General features: G+C 38.0%; 1 protein-coding gene across 1 annotated transcript in view; it reads left to right on the top strand.

The window, feature by feature from the left end:
- The window catches only part of Gab3 (GRB2 associated binding protein 3), a 97,580-nt gene extending 78,280 nt beyond the window's left edge, over window positions 1-19,300 (top strand). Inside the window, exons 5-11 of the mRNA XM_057760055.1 lie at window positions 5,716-5,771; window positions 6,436-6,643; window positions 8,380-8,461; window positions 10,229-10,331; window positions 15,087-15,203; window positions 17,309-17,425; window positions 19,018-19,300. Coding sequence (XP_057616038.1) covers window positions 5,716-5,771; window positions 6,436-6,643; window positions 8,380-8,461; window positions 10,229-10,331; window positions 15,087-15,203; window positions 17,309-17,422 — 680 coding nt within the window. The 3' untranslated portion in view covers window positions 17,423-17,425; window positions 19,018-19,300. The remainder of the gene's footprint in view (window positions 1-5,715; window positions 5,772-6,435; window positions 6,644-8,379; window positions 8,462-10,228; window positions 10,332-15,086; window positions 15,204-17,308; window positions 17,426-19,017) is intronic.
- Window positions 19,301-20,374: the final 1,074 nt, after the last annotated feature.

A 20,374-nucleotide genomic window follows, 5' to 3' on the forward strand; every position in this document is an offset into this window, starting at 1 on the left:
TCTTAATCATTGACTCTTTCTGTCTTGATAGAAATCAGAAAATCCTTGCACCTCCTTTTATTCATATACAATTTGTAAGGATGATCACAGATTAGTTATCACACCCATAGCTATCCATGTTTTACGTTAGATCCTCAGAACTTTCTTATGTTGTAGCTAAAAGTTTAGACCTTTTGATCAACATCTCATTTCCTTGTACTGCCATGTTCCTGGCAACCACAGGGCTAGGCCCAAATTTTATGAGTTAACCACTTTAGATTTAACATGTAAGATCATGAAGCAGTTTTTCTTTATCTGGTTGCTTTTATTTGATATATCCATTCAAATTTTAAAAATTTCCCATTTTTATGGCTGAAGACCTTCCACTGTATACATGTACATATTACTGTGTGCATAAATGATCCTGTGTGTGTGCTTATGTATGTATGCAAATGTGTGTGCATGCATGCATATGACACATTTTTACTTTTATCTGTTGATGGACATTTTGCTGTTAACATATATTAGTAATTGTGGGACTGCTGTTGTCTCTTTGACAAACTAATTTCATTTCCTTTGGACATATAATCCTGGTCCTGGAACTGCTGGATCATATAGTAAGCCCATTTTTAATTTTTTGAAGAAAGCTTCACATTTTCCATCATTTCTGCACTAATTCACATTTCTATAACTGGTAAATATTTTCCTTTTTCCACATTCTTACCAGAACTTGTGATTTTTTTTTATGGTTGTTATTGTAGCTGGGCTGAGTTGATAATCTAATTTTGAACTTTCTGATGGTTAACAATGTTGAACATTTTTCATATATTTGTTGGCCATCTGTTGCCTTCTTGAAAATATCTATTAATCTTTTTTGAAGGTTTATTTAATTTTATTTTATATGTATGGGTATTTTGTTTGCATGTATGACTATGCACAATGTTTGTGCAATGCGTGCAGAGGCTAGACGAAGGCGTAAGATCCTTTGAAACTAGGGTTATAGATGGTTGTGAGATAATATGTAGGTTCTTGGAACTGAACCTTAGTGCTCTGCAAGCAGCTAGTGATTGTAACCACTGAACCATCTCTCCAGACTCTTGATCATTTTAAAGTTGAATAACTTGCTTTTTTTGTTGCTAAGTCTTTGAGTTCCTTATAATATATTTTTATGTATTTACTATTTTATATTTAATGTCAAATTCATTTTATTTGTCTCTTTTGATGTTGTATGAAATTCAAATTGATTTTGTGTTTTGATACCATATCCAGATTTTCTAATATGTAGAGTTTTTAAGTTTTTATTTAGATATATTATCTGCAGATAGTATTAACACCAGTTCTTATTTTTAACTCTTATATCAATTTATGAATAAAGCTATTGTAAACATTATTGCAGTTTTTGTATGTTGATAAATTTTTAATTCCTCTGGATAAATAAGGAATTCAAACGCTGGGCCATATGGTTGAAAATAGGTTTAGGTTTTCATAAAACTACCATACTATCCTCCAAGGTGATCATATCATTTTGAATTCTTACCAGCTAGGAATTATAGTTCCTTTCACTCTACATCTTCACTAGTATGGGGTGGTGTCAGTAGTCTGACTTCTAGCCATTCTATTGGTTATTTCATTTTTATTTCCTTAATATCATGTGATGTAGAGTATCTTCTCATAAGCTTATTTGCCATTTGTACATAGTCTATAGTAAGATGTCTGTTATGCCCATTTTTAGTAAGATTCTTTATTGTTTATTTTAAAAGTTCTTTGTATGTGTTGTATGGCAGTCTTTTATCAGGGATGTTTACTTTTGAAATGTCTTTTCCTAGTTTGTTCTTGCTTTTCCTTTCTCTTGATAGTGTTATTTTTTTAAAAAAAATAATGACATCAGTTCTTTTTTTCATCACTAGATACAAGATCTTCTGTTTTATTGTAGTAGCAGTGCCATAGTTTTTCATTTTACAGTTAAGCCTAAGATCTACTTAGAGCTAATTTTGTGAAAGGTATAGGGTCTCTGTTTAGATTTCTTTTATAAGTGGGCATTCAATTGTTCCAGCACCATTTGATGAAAAGATAATGTTTTCTACAGTGCATGTCATTCACTTCTTTTTCAAAGTTTAGCTGAACATATTTGTGTGGCTCTACTTTAGCATTCTTGATTCCAGTTTATTGAAATATTTGTCTGTTCTTTCACCAGAGTTTTTTTTTTTTTTTTTTTTTTTTTTGGTTTTTCAAGACAGGGTTTCTCTGTGGTTTTGGAGCCTGTCCTGGAACTAGCTCTTGTAGACCAGGCTGGTCTCGAACTCACAGAGATCCGCCTGCTTCTGCCTCCCGAGTGCTGGGATTAAAGGCGTGCGCCACCACCGCCCGGCTTTCACCAGAGTTTTAAGAAAAAATTCTAGGCTCCAGGGAGGATCCCAGTGGACTAGGTTCCAGTTGCCTGTTTGAATATGCTAATTAAAGTAGACAGTGAAAGAATTTTTAACCAATGGGATTACACTAGATCAAACAAAACAAAACAATGAAAACAAAACAGATTAAAAAAAGAGATTCATTGACCCCAGGTCTATCTTAAGGAAATTTTGAGAATTTATAGGAGAGGAAATAAATCAGAAAGAATTGAGGCATCCATAGCTGAGGGAATGATGATGTTAGATAGCTGACAGAGTAGGTAATCTTGTTCAGCCTGGTGATCTGATCAACCATTATCTCAGTTCTGGTTTTAGAGAAGTTGTTATCACAGCCATAATTTGAAGGAAACAATCTGGTTTCCATGAGATGATCGCTCCTGCTCAAGGGTGTTGTCTCTATTCCCTTCATGGAGAAATTGCCTCCATTTGGGGAACAACATCATGGGAGTAATCTGTTCTTTGAGGCACATCATTTCTTGGGGATACTTTCAATCCTTTGTTATAATGACATTTGCTCATTAGTCCTGACCTTCTTAGAATTCAAGGTACCTGAAGAAGAGTGGGAGTTAGAGGGAAAAATTTAGGAAGGGAAAATAGAGTCAGAGTGGAATAAAATGAATTTAGGCTAGTGACTGAGTTTTCCTTCAGTATGACACTGTCTTGATTACTATAGCATTAGAATAAATAATGAAATCAGATAGTGTCAGTTCCTATTATTCCAGAAAAAATATTGTTTTCAATGTGTCTTCTTAATCATGTCTTATTTAAACATAGATGGGATTTTGGTGTTTTTGTGAGATGAAGTCTTAAATTGCCCAAACTAACTTCAAACTCATCATGTACCCTAGATTGGCCTTGAACTCTTGGCAACCCTCCTGCTTTAGTCTCCTAAGTGCTGGAGTTATAGGCATGCACCACCATGCCTAGCAACAAAGAGAAGCTTAATTTCTTCCTTCCTAATCTGTATATTTTTCTTTTCTTGTCATATTGCATCTTTTAGTACTCATAGTACAATGTTAAAAAGCAGTGTGAAAAGGGAACATCCTTAATTTTTTTTTCTTATTTTTAAGAGGAATGTTTGGAGTTTCCTACCACTAATTATGTCATTAGCTATAGGTTTCTTTGTAGGTTTTCCCTTGCTTCCTTTCATCTTCCCCTTTCCCCTCCTCTCTCCTCCCTCCTTCCCTCCTGCTTCTCTCCCTTCATCCCTTCTGTTCCTCATTACCTTTCTTCTTTAGCACTACAGATTAAACTCATGGCCTTGAGCATGCTAGACAGTCACTCTTCCACTAGCTACATCCCCTGCTCTGTAACTTTTTTTTTTTACCAAGCTGAGGACATTCCTCTTTTTTCCTAGTTTACTGAGACTCTCTTCCTTCCTCTCTTTCTTCCTTCTTTTCTTGATTTCTTTTTCTTTAAACAATGTGTATGTTTGCGTGTTTGGTTATGTACATGTTAGTGCAGGTACCTATGGAGGCCAGAGGCATTGACTCTCCTTGGAACTGCAGTTACAAGCACCTATGAGCCACTGATGTGGGAGCTGGAAACTGAACTCAGATGCTTTGAAAGAGCAAAATTTGCTCTTAAATAAACACTCAGCCATTTGTTCAACCCCTCTTTTTCTTATTAAAATCATGAATGGGTATTGGATTTTGTCACATGGTTTTTCTTCATCTGTGGATATGATTTGTAATTTTATTAGCCCTTTCTGAGTATCAGAAGTTTATTTAGCAAAAACGTCACATTAAAAATGCACATGACCCAATTTTACACCATAGTTAAACAGGCTCTTTGGGGAAGGCATGGACTTTTAGCCTGAACACCTATTGTTTAGGCTCTTTCCAAGGCTTTTAACATGAGGATGCTGTTTACTCATATTATCACCATTCCAGTGTTAATCTGCTGCCCACTATATGACATCTACACATACTCATCAATCTCAAGATTCATAAAGGGGTCAAAGCCCCACAGTATGCCTTAAACTTAATAATGCAGAATATAATGATTGATTTTCAAATGTTGAACCAGACTTGCATAACTATTATAAATCCTACTTGTTCATATTAGATAATTTTTCTTAAGCATCATCAAATCAAATTTATTAGTATTTTTAGAATGTTTGCCTTTATATTTGTGAAATATCTTGATCTATAGTTTCCTTATAATATCTTTGACTTTGTATTAGAGTAATTCTGGCCTTGATGAGTTAAGAAGTACTCAATATGCCTTATAGACATTTCTTCTTTCAGTTCAACAACTATTCTAAATTTTGTTTCATTGCCACATCTGTGTAATAAGTTTCTGATTCTAGATTAGTTCAAATATCTGTCTTCCCGTGCCCGTACCTGGGTATCTGATTATGGTTGCAAAAGAGCTCAATTGAGTTCTTAATGCCAAACACAATGCTGTTGTTCTATGCTAAACTTGTTTTCTTACTTACTACAAATGGATATTTCAAACATTTTCTCCTGAAACTCACAGGTCTATCTCCACTATCTTCAAGCTCAGAAGACTATTATTATTATTTTTTTTAATTAAAATTTCCACCTGTCCCTGTTTCCCATTTCCCTCCCCCTCCTCCCAAATATTACCCCCTCCCCCCACTCCCCTTTCCCTATCCCCACTCCTCTTCTCCTCCCCCCACTCCATTCCCCCTCCCTCTCGATACTGAAGAGCAGTACAAATTCCCTGCCCTGCGGGAAGACCAAGGTCCTCCCACTTCTATCTAGGTCCAGGAAGGTGATCGTCCAAACAGGCTAAGCTCCCACAAAGCCAGTTCATGTATTAGGATCGAAACCTAGTGCCATTGTCCTTGGCTTCTCATCAGCCTTCATTGTCCGCCATGTTCAGAGAGTCCAGTTTCAACCCATGCTTATTCAGTCCCAGTCCAGCTGGCCTTGGTGGGCTCCCAATAAATCAGATCCACTGTCACAGTGGGTGGGTGCACCCCTCGTGGTCCTGACTTCCTTGCTCATGTTCTCCCTCCTTCTGCTCCTCATTTGGACCTTAAGAGCTCAGACCATTTCTAAAATAAATTCAGCAAATACTTGTTAATTACTTGCTGTATTTCCTTCTGATTTATGAAGAGAACCAAAATCATTACACAGCATAAGTATCTTTAGAATCTGGACTCATTTTCCATCTCTTGGGGAATGGTTTCTGACTTCCAGCTACATTTAATAGCAAGCTTTTTGTATGGAAATTATGTATTATGCGTCCCTGCTTCTCCGGAGCTATAGACATAGGCCCTGGGGAGGATTCAGACTTGGATTTTAGTTTCAATGGATATTGTCTTATAGCACTCACCACTCCAGACTCTGTCTTTCAGGGGATGTACAAAGCCAGTCCCTGAGACACAGGGATAAGCGGCTCAGTTTAAATCTGGTAAGTTTGACATTTTTGTTCCTTTAGGTTTCAGTTTGACCAGAAATAACCTGACCTATATGTGATATTTTCTTTAAGTCTTCTGAGATTCAGTACTCTGAATCTCTGAGAACTCTTTCAGTAATCCCCTAAAGATTTGAACTGATTTAGATCACTATTAAAGCACTGTATTATACTTGAAGCATGTATTGTTATTTTGCTCGTTGCTATGAAAAATGTACTTGACCAAAGCCACTTAAGAGAAAGGTTCATTTTGCTTCATGGTTTATTCAGTTCAGGATTCCAAGATTCAAGGAGGTTGGTACTGTATACATTCAGAGTGGGATCTCCCTTTTCAGTTAAACCTCTCTAGAAATACTCCCAAAAATGTATCTCCGAGGAATCCCAAATCCAGCCAAGTTGATAATCATAATTATCTACCACAGAGCAAATCACTAATTCAAAACCTTTAGCGTCCTAGCTTCAGATCTTGGAGAGTTATCTATTCTCATGTGGATTCAGACACATAATTTTGACTAGGTGCTTGTCCAGTTTTCACTAGAAAATTCAGAGTTACTTTGGGGGTAATTTGGAACTGAAACTGAATGCACAGCTATAGCGCCTACTAGTATCAGTTTGCATTTGTGGTCTATAGTTTCCAACCTATACTTATTCTGTCTTGCAGCCATGTAAGTTTTCGCCAATGTATCCCACAGCTTCACTCACTGTTGAAGAAAGCTATGTGCCCATGAGCCCCAAAGGCACTGTTTCTAGTCTGAGGCCCCATTATAGCCAAGATGACTACATTCCAATGAACTCAAGCATGCTACCCGAGTTACCTGCAGATTTGGAGCCACCTCCAGTGAACAGAGATCTCAAGCCCCAGAGGAAATGTAAGGCATTTGACTAGGATTGTTGTGTTGGGTAGGAGGGCAAGCTCCTTCCTTATTAGAAAGAGTCAGGCAGTGTTGGCACACACCTTTAATTCAGCACTTGGATGGCAGAGGCAGGCAGATCTCAGTGAGTTTGAGGCTAGCCTGGTCTACAAAGTGAGTTCCAGGAGATCAAGGATTGTTACATAGAAACCCTGTCTCGAAAAAAGAAAAAGAAAAAAAAAAGAGTATTAGAAAGAAATGGGGAAGAATTAGGATGTTGGAGGTACCTTATGTTCCAAGATGTTATGATAAAAAGAGCCAGGGAACCTAAAGGTACTCAATCAGGCTCTGAAAACGCAACCTACAAATCCAAGTTTATACCAGAGGGCTCATTTTTTGCTTAATTTCCATAATGAAATCCCAGGAGTAAGTGGTGAGAATCATAATGGAAGCCACAAAATATCTCATTTAAATAGCTTTTGAATGTATAATGCTAGTCCTCTGGAAGGCAGCCTACTATACATAGTCTTTGACAGCAATTCCTTAATGTCCTTCATACTCAAGTTCATTTTATAACTTATTGCTCTGTCCATACCACATGTCAGCAGGGGTAGTGGTACGGAAAGACTTCAACTGTAAACCACATGACTACTGTGTTCACTGTGCAACCTTTAGCTCCTGTGTTACTACTCCCAGGCAGCCCTTCTGATCTGCTAAGCATCATAGACATACAAGGATAAGAAAAAGAAAGAGAAAAACAGATCAAAGTGAATTCTTTTTATTTTTTAAAATTCTTTTATGTATGTGGGTATTTTGCCTGCTTTTATCTCTGTGACCCACATGCATTCGATGCCCACAGATGCCATAAGGGAGCATCAAATCCCCTGGAATTGTAGTTACAGACAGTTTGAACTACCATGTAGGTGCTGGGAACAGAACTGGATCCTCTGGAAGAGCAGTAAGTGCTCTTAATCACTGAGACATCAAAACAATTTGGCAGCAAGAAGGTCTCTGTCAGCATGGTTTTCTTCTCATGTAGTTTAGTGGAGGAAATCGATATCAAAGCAGCCAGATAGGCCACTGAGGCAAGTACTAAGTATGGAGGCTGCTTCCTTGAGCAAACCAAAAGGAAACCATGCCATCTGGGGTCACATTCTAAACTACAGTCAAATAATCACAGTTGTCGTTTCATTATAAACTGTGAGGGGAATGCATGTAGCATAAGCAAACAAAAGCATGAGGCCTGTGGTGAGGGATCTGGCACTGTCTGGAAGCTAGAGAAGACCACCAAAAAAGGGTCCATTGAACTGAGATGTGAAGGTGAGTAACTAGGGAACAACATGAGGAAGAATATTTAGGTGAGAGGACCCTTAGAACCTGGTGATAACTTCTCCTTCTTAGACATGTAGAGTGTCTGGAATACATTGATCTTCCTGAGGTTACAGATTTCTGTGTATTGGGTTAATACTGTGTTTCCAGTTTGGTTTCCATTGTGATTCATGACTGAGTTCCCAATATACATGTTTGTTGACTAAAGGTATACTATGAGACCATTTATTCAATAGTTGTCCTTATCCCCAGGGAGCCAGGCAAGAATGGAATGTTAAGATTCTCACTCATCATCAGTAATTTCTGTTAGTATATTCTAATTTGGCATGTAAAGAAAGAGGATTATGATAGCTTTTATAATCTTTAAATTCCCTGCTTAAAATTCCTGAGTACTAACTATACCGAATACCTGTACTGTTTTTTAGTACGGCCACCTCCCTTGGACCTGAGAAACCTTTCCACCATCCGAGAACACACATCTCTAACCAGGACTCACACTGTGCCTTGGTAAGCCTCAAATCTTAGATCTCTTGTAGTTGAAACTCATTTCATCTTGCTTAAGGGAGCCAAAGGAGGAGTTGGTCTTGTGATCAAGAACCATGAGTGGTTTCTAGACCACAAAGGAGGGTAGGTGACTGGGTTCTTCTGGAATCTGAAGCCTGGAAATAGCAGTGTTGGGAACGTCTCTCTCTTCCTTCTGTACCTGTTCTCTGAAGAGCTCTTTTCTTTGTTGCATGATCCTGCTCTGTATTAGTCAGGGTTTTCCAAAGAAATAGAATTGATAGAACAAATATGTATATATCAAAAGAGAATTTGTTAAAGTGCTTTACAGGATGTGGTCTGAGTAGTTCAACAATGGTTATCTCCCAATGGGAAGGCCAGGAATACAGTAGTTGTTCAGTCTATGATGCTAGATGTCTCAAAAGTTCTAATCTGGTGCTGGAGTCCCAGGGAATTCTCCGAGAGATCCTGGTCTTTAGTCTCCATTAGAATCCTAAAGAAATATGTTCTAACACCAGTGAAGGAATGCCTAAGCATCAGGATAGATGAACTTGCTAATGAGAGTGAAGGCAAGCAGTAAAAAAGCAAAAGCTTTCTTCCACATCTTTTTATGTGAGCTGCCATCAGAAGGTGTGGCCCAGATTTAGGGTGGGTTTTCTCACCTCAAATGATAGAATAAGGAACATCCCTCACAGTTGTGCCCAGCTGCTTGTGTTTTAGTTGATTCTAGAAGTAGTCAAGTTGTCCAGTATTATTGATTACAGACTCCAAGCTTGCTTACATGCTTCAATTCCAGAACCAACAAAGATGGACTATTTTTATAATCCTAATACAGACTTCCAAGGGAGACAAAATTAAGGGATTCTGTCAGATTGGAATAAAGTAGTGCACAGATAGCACTACTAACTAGAGAATTCCAAGTTTATGAATTGTATCTGAGAAAAGAACTTTCAGAGAAAATGAGATTGCTTATGGGCTAGGTACACAAACCTTAACACACCTGTGCCTGTTCATTTTACCTTCTATAAACTTCATTTTCCTAGCTCATGATAAATGCCACAGGACATGATAACTTTTTTGAGGTAGGGTCTCTCTATGTAGCACTGGTTGGCCTGGTGTTCACTATGTAGACTATGAAGGCATTGAACTCACATAAATCTGCCTTTTTCTGCTTCCTAAGTTCTGGGATTAAAGGTAAAGGGATGCACCACCATACCCATGCAGACATGCTAACTTTGTAAAGCAGAATTCTGCAGAGAGCTTCATTTCCAGGCTGAACTATAGAGACACATAGCCTGTTATTCTGTCTCAGAAGGAAGTCAGAAATTAATATACTGTCTTTCTTGTCCTTTCAGATGAATGAGTACACTTTCATTCTTCTGGCTACTTTGGAAGCAAAAAGACCCCAAGGAAGGGGAGGGTTGTTGTCGTCTGGTTGGTTTTTTGTTTAGATTTTACTTTGGAATATTTTTTTATTCTGTCAGTCAGCTTTATTACTTTGAAGCATTTTTCTTAATTTGTTGTTGTTTACTAAATAAGATGTATTTATATGTGCTATATGATGGGCTTAGGAAAAAAATAGTTGGGAAGCATTTGTTCCAGGGTGGGAGAGGGCTACTGGGAAGTGTCTTCTTCAAGAATTGTTTGGGCCAAAAGGAAGCTATGTCTGGATGGGGAGGACTCAAACCCCACAGGGCTGTGTCTGTTCCTGGCTATGTTTCACAGCAGCTGTAAGACATTGCACTGACCTCATCTGTATTTTTTTGGTCTTAGCAATCGAACCAGCTTTCTCTCTTCACAAAGAAATGGTATTAATTCTGCAAGATTTTTTGCCACTCCTTCTTCCAAAGAAGAAGAAGAAAGCTACATCCAAATGGTAATCTTGTATTTTTATGTTCTTTTTCCTCTCCAAATCTCTAATCTTGAGAGTTCGTTATGATAAAAGCACATTCCTCAGAAGTCTCTGTGCAGTTATAAAGCACACTTGATTGTAAAACCAGGTCACCTGTTTGTTAGATTGGGAGCAAATTAATTTGAAGCTAATTTACTTTTTTCTTTTTAAAAGTGTATTGTAAGGGTGTGCATGTGTGTAGTATATGTGTATGCATATGTGCATATTGATGCGTGTGCACATGTGTATGCACATACATGTGAGGGCCAAAGGTTGACATCAGGAGTCTTCCATTATCTCTCTTCGCCTTACCATTTTTTTCCCTTAATCTTAGGATAGGGTCTCTCATTAAACCCAAAGCTCACTGATTTGCTAGGCTGCTTGGTCAGAGAATTCCAGGGATTCATCTGTCTTCTCTCAACCCTGTACCTGAAATATAGATGTATGTAATCATGCCTATATTTTATGTGAGTTCTGGAGATCTGAACTGAGACCCTAACATTTGAGTGCAAAGCATTTTATCTTCAGAGTCACTCCTCAGCTCCCTTGAAGTTGGTTTTCTTTCTTGCAGTATTCAGCTTTTTATACCATTTGAAGTCCACATTATTTCATGAGAACCTAGGACCTAAAGTCTGTGTTATGGAAAATAGAAATGGTAGCCAATTCTTTTTTCAGAAAACTGTGATGTTCTGTATGATTCCAGTGGGTTTGTAATTCTCTAAATGTCCAAAGTCCAGGCTGTGAAAACAAGCTTCTTGGAGGCTTTATTTTATAAAAACACCTGCCTCTGAACTTTCTGAAGATTTGTCTTTTAGGGTCTTTCTGTAGACTTGAGTGTGTAAAGATGTTACATGTTTGTCCTTTGATTAGCCATTCACAGTTCAAAAGTGCTAATATCTCCTTTTTGTCCTGTTGCCCTATTCTCTTAATGTGGATTCTTTAGCTAGAACTGTATTTATTCACAAAATTGAAACGGGAAATTCCAGAGAGAATTAGGTTTTGAAGAGATCTTCTCCATCCTGCTAAGCCAGGATGATGTTCAAGACACTGATATATACTCTTAAGAAGAGAATCTTATCCTCCTATGTATGAGGAGACAAGGCAATTAAAGTACATTGTGTGCATTATGAAATTTTCAAAGGATGTATTAAAATATTATATAAAGATAAAAGTCTAAAGTGGATTACCTCTAGGACAGTAACAGCTGACTGCTTCATTTTGTCTTATTTGATAAAAGTTGTGCTGTGATTCACTTAACTATATGCAGGTGGGAAGTGACTCATCTATAAATCTGCTGTGTTCTTCCCAATATTTCTTACACTTAGTAATAGCCCTTGGGAAACTTCTAGAAGAAAATATTCCTGTAAAGGATCCTGAACAGCTGTGCTCTGTCTCTGGAGAACAGAAAAGGGAAGTGAACCTAAAACATTATGGAAGCAAGTGTAAAGTTATTCCAGACACCAGCAGTTTGCTTCTGATATTTGAGACAGTAAGACTGGTAATTTCATAAACAACACAGTTAAATATTGATTACTTGCATAAATGTGTATAGGCTGTCAATGAATGTGTATCACTGAACAATATGACACAGAAGTTGAAGAGCGGGCAATACTGGTTGATGGTAGATGTGAGCAAAGTACTATGTGAAAAAGGTGAAGGGGGTGTCTTACCTCATTCAGCTGCATTTGTTTTAACTTCAGTTTACAATATACTTTGAAATGACTTGTTTATGCCTTGTGCCACACAATTAATTGCCCAATATGATAGTCACAGCTAACATGATGACTTACAACCACTTTGGATTTTAATCAAATAAGGAAGTTGTGGGGGTCCCTGGTACAGTTTTTCTTGGTTTGCAGTTCTCTGAGTTTGGGTATATAGAGATAGATGAATTTAGATAGACAGATAGATGGGAAAGAGGGAGGGAGGGAAGAAGGGAGGGAGGGAAGAGAGAGAGAGAGAGAGAGAGAGAGAGAGAGAGAGAGAGAGAGAGAGAGAGAGAGAGAGAGAGAGAGAGAGAGAGAATACTGAACATGGTGCCATCAATCCCAGATATTCACTCATTCTATCTCTTTATGCTTTTTATACCATACTGCCACTCTAAACTCCTGGTATCAACTGATCTATTCTTTATAACTATCATTTTGGATTGTCAAGAATGTTACATAGAGAGAATCATACAATACTTTTGAGTCTGGCTTAATTTACTCAAAATATGATCTGAAATTCATCCAAATTGATACACATGTCACTACTGATTCATTGCTGAGTAACATTCCCTTGTATGGATTTTCCACATTTTGTTTACCCACTCACCCACTGAGGAACATTTGGACTCTTTCAAATCCAGGGCCAAGTAGAACAGTTATAAACATTTTATATTATTTAATATACAATATTTTATAGTAAAATACATGTAGCACAAAAATTGCCATTTTAACCATTTTGGAGTATATGATTAACTATGTAACTTATACTTCACCACTGTTCATTTCCAGGCTATTTTTATCATTTCAAACACAAACTCTGTGCCCAATAAAAACTCACTCCCTGTTCACTTTCCCCAAGTCCCTGGTAACTTCTGTTCTATTTTACATCTTTATATTCTAGGTCCTTTATAAAAGTAAGGCTAGCGCTGTTAAGATGGCTCAACAGATAAAGAGACTGACCAACAACTGTTATGACCTGAGTCTTCTTCCAATATGGAGGCAGCCAACTGCGTGTTGTGGCCTGTGTGTGCACACACAAACTAATGTTTAAAAAGTGGAAGCATACAATATTCTTTTGTACATGTCTTTCATTTAGCATATTGTTTTTAATATTCATATATGTAATGTGTGTGAATATTATTTAATAAGAGCATACTATATTTTCTTTGTCCACTTATTGTTTGGTGGACATGTAGGTTGTTTCCAACTTTGGGCTGTTGTGAATAATGATACTGTAAACATCAGATGCAAAAATATATCTGAGCACCTGCTTTCTCAAATCTTTTGAGTATTTGCCTACAGGTGGAATTGTTGAACCATATACATACATTCTATGTTTTAAGGAAACACCAAAATTGTCTTCTACAATGACCGTGCTATTTTACATTCCCACTAGCAAAACCCAAAGATTTCAAATTTCTCCACATCTTAACATTTTTATTCTCCCCCTTTTTATAATAATTACCCTAATCAATATGAAGTGGGTTGTCCCTGTGGTTTTCATTTGTCTTTTCCAAATTAATAATGACATTATATATCTTTAATGTACTTGTTTACCATTTTGTTATCTTCTTTTATTAGTTTTTGTTACTGAGTTTCAGGTGTTTCTTCTATGTTATGAACATTAACCCTTATCAAATGCATAATTATAATTTATAGATCTTTTCCCAGTTCTCTGAGTTGCCTTTTCACTCTATCATCTTTTCCCTAAACTTTGGGAACTTCTACAGGCTTTTATGTGGATAAGATTTTTCTTTTATTTTTTCTTTTTGTTGTTTTTTTTTAATTTTTATTACTTTAAAAATAATACCAATTAAAATTCCCACTTTCTCCCCTCCTCCCACTTCTCTCCCACTCCCCCCACACCATCCCCTTCCCCTTTTCTTAAGAGAGGGCAGCTTTTCTTGGCTCAAGTTTTCCCTTCTATCTTTTGTCACTGGGCTTTTATCTTTCTGTATTCTATATACCCCCACCCTTTTTTTTCTTCTTAAGCCATGCCTAGCTGTGTGGCCGGGCGACTGGCCCCCAGAATCCTCCCTCTTTCTTTCACTCTTGCCCCTCGATCATTGATCCTTTCTTCCCAAATTTATCCTATTTATTCTCTCTGCCTGCCAGCCCAACCTGTTTCTTTCTCCTGCCTTGCTCTTGGCTTTCAGCTCTTTATTAGACCAGTCAGGTGTTTTGGACAAGCAAAGTAACACAACTTCACAGAGTTTAACAAATACAACATAAAAGAATGCAGCACATTTTTGCATCATTAAAACAAATCTTCCATAGCATAATCAAATGTAATACATCTTAAACTAATATTCTACAACAGTGCTAGAAGGAGAAACATTTTAAAAACTGTATTATTATCAATACTCAGTAAGATGAGCTATTAAAATGTCAAGCCAGGAATATCTATTATCTTAATAAAGAACATTAACAAATTAGAAGTTCCTGCCAAGAGGATCTGATTTCAGATCCCCAGAACCCTCATTAAAAATCTGGACATGGGGTCTGGAGATATGGCTCAGTGGTTAAAAGCCCTGGCTGTTCTTCCGGAGGACCCAGATTCAATTCCCACCACCCACATGGCAAGTCACAACTATCTGTAAATCCCATTCCAGGGGATCCTACACCTTCACAATAATGCACATAAAAAATTAAATCATTTTAAAAACCTAGACATGGCAGCAAGTGCCTCTAACACCTTATGGTACTGTATATGAAATGTCAACTTATTTGCTTGTTTCAAGACAGGGTTTCTCTGTGTAACTGTTCTGGCTATCCTGGAACTCACTCTGTAGACCAGGCTGTCCTCAAACTCACAGTGATCCACATGTCTCTGACTCCTTACTGTTGGAATTAAAGCCATGCGCCACCATGCCTGGCTGAAATGTCAACTCTTACTCAAATGTGCAGGCCCCAGATCACCCTTTTATGATCTGGCAGCAGCTGTTTGGATGAAGCCCATACTAGCCTTTTTTCCCCCACATGCACCCTAACTATTCATTATTGATCTCAGTCTTGTGATGTTGGTTCCTAGGAAGAATATAGAGCAGTCAATTCCATGAGTAGTAGTGCTCTTAATTGGACAAAGAAATTCAGCCTGGATTATTTGGCCCTGGACTTCAATTCAGCATCACCAGCCCCTGTGCAGCAGGTAGGAAAGATTCCCAGGTGATTTCATTTTTGCTTAGATTTTTCTTTTTCTTCTTTTTTTTTTATTTTATATACCAATCACAGTTTCCCCTCCCTCCTCTCTTCCTGTACCCTTGCCCCACCTCTCGTCAACTCCCCCCTCCCATCCACTCCTTCTCCATTCCTATGAGAGTTAACAAAGCATGGCATATCAAGTCGATGCAGGACCAAACTCCTCCTGCGTCAAGATTTGGCAAGGCATCCCTGCATGGGGAATGGGTTCCAAAAAGCCAGCTCGTGTGCCATGGACAGGTTCTGATCCCACTGCTGGAGATTTTTCTAATGATCAAACATGTGTATTATCTTTAGATCTTAGAAGATGTCTATAATCAAAATGCTAAAATTAACCTTAATCCTGACCCTCAGAAAGAATTAAATCCCAGTATGTTTTCTTTAGGATATTTTCTCTAGGTGCCTGTGTGTAGATACATGTAATATTCATGCTCTCCAAATTTGGGGCCATAGAAATTATAGAAGAAGTCCCTAGGCAGAGATGAGGGTGAGGCACATACAGGTTCTTGAGGCATAGGAAGAGTTTGTTTAGGGAACAAGTAATGGCTTAGTCTGTCTAGTTCTTAAGGAATGGTGAAAGGAGCTCTAAGTTGAAGTGGATCTCAGTGAATGCCCTTGAATGCAGTTTCAACTCCATTGGGTAGTATTCTTCTCTATACAGTAGGAATCAGAAATAATGCCACATACATCAAGGACTATGAGAATTGAGTGGTTAATAAGTGAGTAGCTATTAACTTATATCACACATTTGACAGCTTCATGATGATGGTATGTGAGCAAGGGATGGTCATGATCCACACTAAGAATGTATTGTTTGATGATAAAAAGCAACCTATTGAACAGAATGTATAGAATGATTCCATTTGTGTGTCTCTTTACATTCCCAAACACTGTTCTGGCATTGAAGTGAGATGAGTGAGAGAAACAATACAGGAGATACATTTGTCAGTTTGAGTAAGCTAGCCACTCAAAGCAGACAATTTCAGGTGCTTACAGAAACAAAGTAACATTTAGCTATCACTCCTGACAAAGACTTTTATAGGCCAGGTTCTTTGTCTTGCAGACAACCTTTCAATCCAGGGCTATTGTCAGAGGGAAAAAAGAGAGAAGACTGAGTTTCAGCTAGAAGATAGCCCTCTATGGAGGTGTCTGAGTGGGAGTTCTCCAGAGTTTTAGCTGGAGACAGAAGACCTACTCAGAAATGAGTGGCGCGTCCCATGGGCTAGGTCCCTAACTGATTAAAAAGGAGAAAACAAGCTGATCAGGTTAACAGATGCTGGCTGACCCATCTTAACTGAACTCTGGGCAGGACCATTCCCTGGGGGCAATGGAATGAATGAAATAGAACTCAATGCTGGCATTCAATGCTTTCTGCTAACTGAATGTGGGAGTAAGGTTATCATCTGCTTCACATACCTGCTGTCATGCCTTCTCCACCCATAAAAGCCTGTCTCCCCTCTAACAGTGAGCCCAAATAATTCCTTCTTTTTCCCTTAAGTGACTTCTTATCAGATTTTGGTTACAGCAATGAGAAAAGTAGCAGGTCAAGCTCATTGTAAAGATTCTAGCTTTCTTCAGTTAAAGCAGAAAGTGCATGTGCGCTGCCATGTGTACCACCTCTCTGATATACATCTACAGGTGTTTGGGATGCTAAGATATTGCTGGAGCTACAATTTTTTATTTTTCAAAGAGAAATCAGTAGTAGTCTATGGATCATGAAGAATCTTAACAGATAGTACAGAAATTATATTAGGCATTCAGACAAATGCCGGTGAATGTGACTTGGAAAGATGATGTAGAATCAGATTAAAAGGCTATTGGGAAAACTGTGGGGGAAAAAAGACTGAGTTTCAGGATGCTTCTACTTAGTGTCAGAATAAATCACTTCCACTTAGATCCTATTGATCTAAGCAAATAAAACAACTAAAGAAATGCTTACAAACTTAATACACATATAGTGTCAAGTTTCTATAGGGAGGAGAGGAAGCAAATGTAATCTGCCAAAGAACATTTAAATTAAGATGAAATTAAAGCCTTCTTGTTCTCCCCCTTCAGAAACTTCTTTCAGAAGAGCAGAGAGTAGACTATGTCCAAGTGGATGAGCAGAAGACACAAGCTCTCCAGAGCACCAAGCAGGAGTGGACCGATGAGAGGCAATCCAAAGTGTGAGAGGTGTGGGCTTGGGCAAATTGTGCAGCAGGGAAGTTTGGGAGTATGTTTGCAGTTTTTTCATTCAAAAAATATACCAATGGCCAGTATAGGGCAAAACCAAGAAAAATGTGTGTTCTGGGGAGTCTTGGTAAAAACTTTTAGAAGAAAGCCTATGCACTGAGTTCAGGGAGTCCAGTCCCCAACACCAGAGCCTGCAGCAAATGTTCATTTTTCCAGCCTCAGGGATACTTGACATTGATTCCATAGTCAGAGAGAAAGAGAAAGAGAATGCTACAGCCACAGGTGGAGAGGTAAAAAAGTGACATTCATTCAGGCAAAGTAGGAACAACAACAGCAAAAGATTACAAAAATGTTCTTCCAAATACCCTGTTAAACTTTTGTCAAAATAGAGTATTTGGAGCTAGTACCAACAGGATGACGTAATTTGCCTTCAGTATCTGAAATCCTGTCCTCTACACTTAGATTATAATAATAAATTACCCTAGCAAAGGGGTCTTGGAGCTGGTCTTGTCACAACCACTGAAGACGTAGTTGAGGAGATCAAATCTAGCAATGGTGGCAGGTACATATAAAGTATTTACACCAAAGACTTCATCAATTCAGGCATTTCTATTCCCAAGACAACACAATTCCAGTGATGGGTAGTGAATCTGTGTAGATATTAGGGGATGGCAAAAGTTGAAGTGTAACTCCTCAGTAAAGGCTCCATGATGAGCATATTAGATGACAATAGTAGCGCTAGTTCGCTATTCTGACACTGTTGCCTTTTGCCCAGCGTGCTTTTGTATGTATCTTTTCCTATCTTCTAAGACTTCAGAAACAAGACATGGCAGAGACTATTGCTTTCACTTTGAAGAAAACCAAGAAACAGGAGAGTAAACATATTGACCAAAATCACTCACAGAATTGAGGCACAACATTGGGCTTATAGTTGTCCAGACTATCAATGGTAGTGCTATTCTTCTGCATTATATTACTGCTGAGAAGTCTGGTGAAATCCAACAACTGAGTCAGTCTTGGTGACCTGTAGGAAATACCTGCAGACATAAGATGAGCTATTACCTCACCTTTTCATGGTGATCTGCACTGCTGCTTTTGGTATTTGAAACGGAAACATTTCCAGTAAGGAACTCTGTACAATGCTATAGTACCTCCTGGTGGTCAGTCTGAAATCTATTCTTGACCATAGTCTCATATTCAATAAACATTTTTCTTTGCTTTATAAGCTGATAGATGCTGGCAGAGAAATTTTTAGCACCTCAGGGAATATATACATTGTTGTTGGTTTCCCTATAGGGACTAAAGCTTTTAAGTGATAGAAATGACCAGAAAAAATTATCTATCTATTAATGCATTTATCTGCTTATTAATTAATTTGTTTGTTTATTTTGCATCCTGACTGCAGTTTCAAATTTAACAAAGAGTTCTATTCTTGGGTTTTCTGACTGTTTTTCTCCTCCACTTGAAAAATGACTTAAGTCCTGAGATTGAAAATTCAGCTGTTTCCTTTGTGGTTCTGGAGGCTGAGGAACCCAAAACAAAGGTCTCAGTTGGGAATGGCGTGTTAGTGAATTTTCTTTCTGATCTTTCAGATCACTTACAGAGAGAAGATATAACTGAACTGGGAAATTAACAGTTCCAGCTCTGCCACTTCATCCTGGCCATTGCTTCTTATATATGAAGATGGATCAAATAGGCAGCCAGTTCTATGAGGATCAGTGTAGACAGAGAAGTTGTAGACTTTGACATCGGGTGTCAACATTTTACACTGCCTCAAATGAAAATAAATGACAAAATATTTTTTCATATCATACAAGAAATCACTTTGGTCTTCAAAACAGAATTTTGTGTATACAACTTTTTTTTTCAGTGTGGAAAAATAGGGAAAGTGTCAAGTACTTTAAACAAATTCAAGGACCTTAGTACACTTGGACCTCATATCCAACCCCAAACCACAACACATAGGCTAAAGCCTGTGAGGAAGTTCCCTCTTTTTCTTGTAACTGACAATCACAGAAATCCCAAGCAGGAATCCAGGACTGCAGACTGTCAATTCTCATAGACAGGAGCAGAGCTTTCCCAGATGTGAGATACTTGTATTTGAACCCTTTGTTCAAATTCTGGAAAAAGCTAGTGCAGAAAAACTATAACCCTAAGGGTCAAGAGCCACACGAAGATGAAGATAGAAGTTACAGCTGAAGTTGCCAGCAGGGAATTTCACTCAATATTCAAATTTATCTTATTTACAAAACATTTCTAAGAATGTATTTTCAATATTAGCACATAAGTAATACAACCCTTTTAGATACATTAAAAACAAGAGTGCCCTAAATAGGCACTATTTTACAAAGTGAAAGATGACATCATTTTCAGGATGTATACAATTATGCCCTGCTTTGATGAAATTGCTGAAGGAAGCCTGCATAAGAGCACAATACAACAAAGTACAAGAAATTTGTAAGCTGGAGACAGCAAATGCTCCTAAGAAAGCTACCACTGAGACAAAGTGATGCCATCTAAATCGGTTTTTTTGTATATATATGAGGGCTGTGTTTCTAATCCAGTACTTGGTTTGGTTTGTTGTAGGAATGATAGGAGAGGCCACAGCAGTGGACACCTTCCTGAGAACTCTAGGAGCCAATTAAATAGGACAGTGCTGATATCAATTTTACTGTTTTCTGTAGCTCCTTTCCATTTTATCCCTAGTGCAGGATGGGGAACAGGAGGCCTTCAACCTGAAAGTTGGGAAAGTCGCAAATCCAGGACTAGTGAGGAGTTAAGCTTTCCTTAGGGAAGAAGAAGGCCTGAGGCACACACAGCCTGCCTATAAAGGCACAAAAACCTATCTGTAGTTGCTTCACTATAGAGATGGAATCAACTGAATCATCATGACATGTAGTTCAGTGTCCAAACTAAAGAAGCCCTACAAACATTCCTCTTCTTAATGAT

Source organism: Chionomys nivalis, chromosome X (genome assembly GCF_950005125.1).
Source record: "Chionomys nivalis chromosome X, mChiNiv1.1, whole genome shotgun sequence".
Lineage (NCBI taxonomy): Eukaryota > Metazoa > Chordata > Mammalia > Rodentia > Cricetidae > Chionomys > Chionomys nivalis.